General features: G+C 47.1%; 1 protein-coding gene across 3 annotated transcripts in view; it reads right to left on the bottom strand.

The window, feature by feature from the left end:
* The window catches only part of LOC125488338 (FH2 domain-containing protein 1-like), a 7,993-nt gene that overhangs the window by 1,881 nt on the left and 1,826 nt on the right, over positions 1-4,286 (bottom strand). For 2 of the 3 annotated variants that reach the window (XM_048621323.1, XM_048621325.1), the window contains 2 exons: positions 3,222-3,386; positions 106-709 (listed from right to left, as the gene is read on the bottom strand). In XM_048621323.1, the coding sequence (XP_048477280.1) occupies positions 106-709; positions 3,222-3,386 (769 nt within the window). Of the gene's footprint in view, positions 1-83; positions 710-3,221; positions 3,387-4,286 lie in introns of all 3 variants that reach the window. The other variant, XM_048621324.1, reaches the window with a different exon arrangement.

The following is a 4,286-nucleotide window of genomic DNA, read 5'->3' as shown; positions in this document are numbered from 1 at the left end:
CTTTTACTGGGACCAAACTCCCAGGCTGCTGGGTTTTTACTGGGTCCAAACTGCCAGGCTGCTGGGTTTTTACTGGGTCCAAACTGCCAGGCTGCTGGGCTTTTACTGGATCCAAACTGCCAGTCTGCTGGGCTTTTACTGGGACCAAACTGCCAGGGTGCTGGGTTGCTGCTGGCTCCAGGCTCCCAGACTGTTCTGACTCACCAACGGCAGGGACTCCTGATACCCCAGATCCCAGCAGCCTTTCCTTTTGCTCCTGACCCACCTCCGCGTGCCCATTACTTGGGGTAGTGCTGGCCTTGGCTGGCTCACAGTATTCCTCAGAGATTCGCGAGGTCTGGGCGAATTTGCTCTGTTTGTGACGCTGCCCGGAGTTCTCAGCTCCAACCTGGAAACCGAGCAGCTTCTTAGAAACCTCCCTCAGCCTCTGAGCATCGTCCCGGGTTAGGGACCCATTTCGTGAATCATTTTGTTCGCTTCTTGCCCGAATCTGCTTCAGTGACTGGCTCCTGGGGATCGAGCCTTCTCCCTGTCGGCTGTTCCTCTGTCGAAATGAGTTCCGGTTATTATGCAGCAGTGACTCCAGATCTCCGCCTCCCAGATCCTTCTCCATGTGAGAACAGCTCGCAATCGAGATCCGCTTTGCTTTCTTCTCCTCCTTCTCCCTCTCTCGGCGTTTCCTCTCCAACAGAGCACGCTGCTTGTTCTCCTGCAAAGACAGAGAGACACCAAGTAACAGAAGCAGTGAGAGAGTGAGAGAAGCAGAGAAACAGAGAGATGGAGAAAGAGAGGCAGTGGGAAACAGTCCCTGCTGAAGGAACACAATTCAGAAGGACCCTACAGATCATCTCAATTGTCTCAATCCCAAACCAATGGCCTTGTCCCACATAGGGTCAACCTGATGAAGCTACCAAACAGGACTACTTGCACGCCAAACTGCAAAAGCAGCAAGTGATAGAGCTAAGCAATCCTACAACCAATGGATCAGATCTAAGCTCTGCAGTCCTGCCATAACCAGTCGTGAATCGTGATGGACAATTAAACAACTCACTGGAGGCTCCATAAATATCTCTGTCCTCAATGATGGAAGAGGCCAGCTCATCAGGGCAAAAGATAAGGCTGAAGCATTCACATGAATCTTCAGCCAGAAGTGCCGAGTGGATGATCCATCTCGGCCACCTCCAGTGGTCCCCAGCATTACTGATACCAGTCTTCAACCAATTCAATTCACTCTATGTGATATTTCTTTAGAAGAATGAGGGGATCTCATAGAAACCTATAAATGGGACTGGACAGGTTAGATGCAGAAAGGATGTTTCCAAAGGTAGGGCAGTCCAGAGCCAAGAGTTACAGTCGAAGGATACTGAGCAGGACTGAGATGAGCAGAAATGTCTTCTGTCAGAGAGTGAGAAGCCTATGGCATTCTCTGCCACAGAATGTGTTTAAGGCCAAAATATTGAATATTTTGAAGGAGTTCATAAAATTTCTTCAGCCTAAAGGGATTAAAAGGTTTGGGAAGAAAGCAGGAACAAGGTACTGAGCTGAATGATCAGCCATGTTCATATTAATAGAGCCACAAAGTCAAACAGCATGGAAACAGACCCTTTGGCCCAACCAGTCCATGCCAACCATGTTCCCAAACAAAACTAGTCCCACCTGCCTGCTCCTGGCCCATATCCCTCCAAACATTTCCTATTCATGTACCTATCAAAATGTCTTTTAAATGGTGCAACTGTACCTGCATCCACCACTTCCTCTGGTTCATTCCACACATGAACCACGCTCTATGTAAAAAAAAGTCTCTCATGTCTTTTTTGAATCTTTCTTCTCTCATCTGTAGTTCTGAACTCCCCCATCTGGGGAAAAGACCTTTGCTATTCACCTTATCTATGCCCCTCATGATTTTATTAACCTCTATAAAGTCACCCCTCAACCTCCTACACTGCAGTGAAAAATAAAGGTCCCAGCTTATCCAGCCTCTCCTTTTAACTCAAACCCTCCATTCCTGCAACATCCTGGTAAATCTTTTCTGAACCCTCTCCAGTTCAAAGATAGTTTACATATAACAGGGCTACCAGAACTGCACAGTATTCCAGAAGTGGCCTCACCGACGTCCTGTACAACCACTGCATGACATCCCGACTCCTGTACTCAATGGTCTGAGCAATGAAGGCAAGCATACTAACACTTTTTTAACCACCCTATCTACCTGTGACGCAAATTTCAAAGATCTATGTACGTGAACTCCAATTGAATGGCAGAGCAGGCAAGAAGGGCTGACATCAGGGAGATGTCAGAGGTAGGTTCTTTACTCAGAGAGTGGTAGGCGCGTTGAATGCATTGCCGGAGAGGGTAGTGGAGTCGGCCTCATTAGGGGCATTTAAGCGGCTATTAGATCGGCATATGGATGATAGTATAAGGTAGGGGTGGAGGTTAGATAGACCTTAGGTTTTGGGTAAAAGTTCGGCACAACATCGTGGGCCAAAGGGCCTGTACTGTGCTGTACTGTTCTATGTTCTATGTTCTATTAACATGGGCACAAAACTGGCTAATTGAGAGGAAACAGAGAGTAATGGTCATTGGATATTGTTCAGGCTGGAAGAGCATTTGTAATGGAGGTCCCCAGGGGTCAGTTTTGGGACCCTTGCCTTTTCTGATATTTGTTAATTATCTGGGTCTGATGCATAGGAGTCAATTGCAAAGTTTGCAGAGGAAGAATTGTAATCTGTGAGGAGGACAGTGTGGAATGCCAATAGGACATTGATAAATTGGTGGAGTGGGTGGAGAAATGGCAGATGAGGTTCAATACAGGGAAGTGCGAGGTGATGCATTTTGTTTGGAAGAACATTGAAAGACAATATAAAATAGGGAGTACAATTCTAAAGTGGGTGCAGGAGCAGAGGGAGCTAGGTCTATATGTGCACAGATCACTGAATGTGGCGGGACGGGTGAAGAATGTGGTTAATCAAGCAGACAGTGTCCCCAGCTTTATTAATAGGGGCATAGAGTACAAGAGGGAGGAGGTGATGTTGAACTTGTACAAGACACTTGTTAGACCTGAGCTGGAGGATTGTGTACAGTTGTGGGCACCACATCATAGAAAAGGCGTGAATGCATTGGAGAGGGTGCAGAAGTGGTTTGCGAGAATAGTTCCAAGGATGAGAAACTTCACTGATGGAGAGATTGAAGACACCTATCCCCTCCCATTCAGACTCACCAACCTGTGTCGCTACGATGAATTTCTCTCTGAAATTTTGGAAGATTTGGCAGCATTCCTCCAGTTTGAATTTCTCTTCATCCTCACAGAAATATTCAGCAAGTTGCTGACTCACCACCCGCAGCTCAGTCACTGAGGCCTGGACTTCCTCCAGCTGCCTCTCTGCCTTCTGCAAGACACAAACTCATCATTCATTGATAGGAGGTGGGGGAACAAAGGAGCATGACCCCTGACCCCAAGAGGGAGCACTGACCCCTGATCCCCAACTAGGAGCATGACCCTGACCCCAAGAGGGAGCACAGACTCCAGACGTCCTACCGGGAGCACTGACTCCTGATCTCAAAGTCATAGAGCTGTAGTGTATGGAAACAGTCTCTTCGGTCCAATTTGTCCATGCCAATCAGATATCCTAAATTAATCTAGTCCCATTTGCCGGCATTTGGCCCATTTCCCTCTAAACCCTTCCTATTCATATACCCATCCAGGTGCCTTTTAAATGTTGCAATCATACCGGCCTCCAACACTTCCTCTGGCAGCTCATTCCATACACACACCACCCTCTGCATGAAAAAGTTGCCCCTTAGGTCCCTTTTAAATCTTTCCCCTCTCACCTTAAACACATGCCTCTAGTTTTGGACTTCCCTACCCTAGGAAAAATTCCTTGTCTATTCACCCTATCCATGCCCCTCATTATTTTATAAACCTCTATAAGTTACCCCTCAGCCTCTGAAGTGGAGTCGGCTTCATTCAGGGCATTTAAGCAGCTATTAGATAGGCATATGCATCATAGTATAAGGTAGCGGTGGAGGTTAGATAGACCTTAGGTTTCGGGTAAAATTTCAGCACAACATCGTGGGCCGAAGGGCCTATACTGTGCTGTACTGTTCTTTGTTCTGTGTTCTATGTACTAACCTGGATGAGCTAATACCTCACTAACCTGGATGAGCTAATACCTCACTAACCTGGATGTGCTAATCCCTCACTAACCTGGGTGTGCTAATCCCTCATTAACCTGGATGTGCTAATCCCTCATTAACCTGGATGTGCTAATCTCTCATTAACCTGGATG

The sequence above is a fragment of the Rhincodon typus genome, unplaced genomic scaffold (genome assembly GCF_021869965.1).
Source record: "Rhincodon typus isolate 14 unplaced genomic scaffold, sRhiTyp1.1 hic_rhity00000471, whole genome shotgun sequence".
In the NCBI taxonomy this organism is placed as follows: domain Eukaryota; kingdom Metazoa; phylum Chordata; class Chondrichthyes; order Orectolobiformes; family Rhincodontidae; genus Rhincodon; species Rhincodon typus.
Note: the sequence above shows the minus strand (reverse complement) of the source record. Positions and strands in the feature narration are given on the sequence as shown.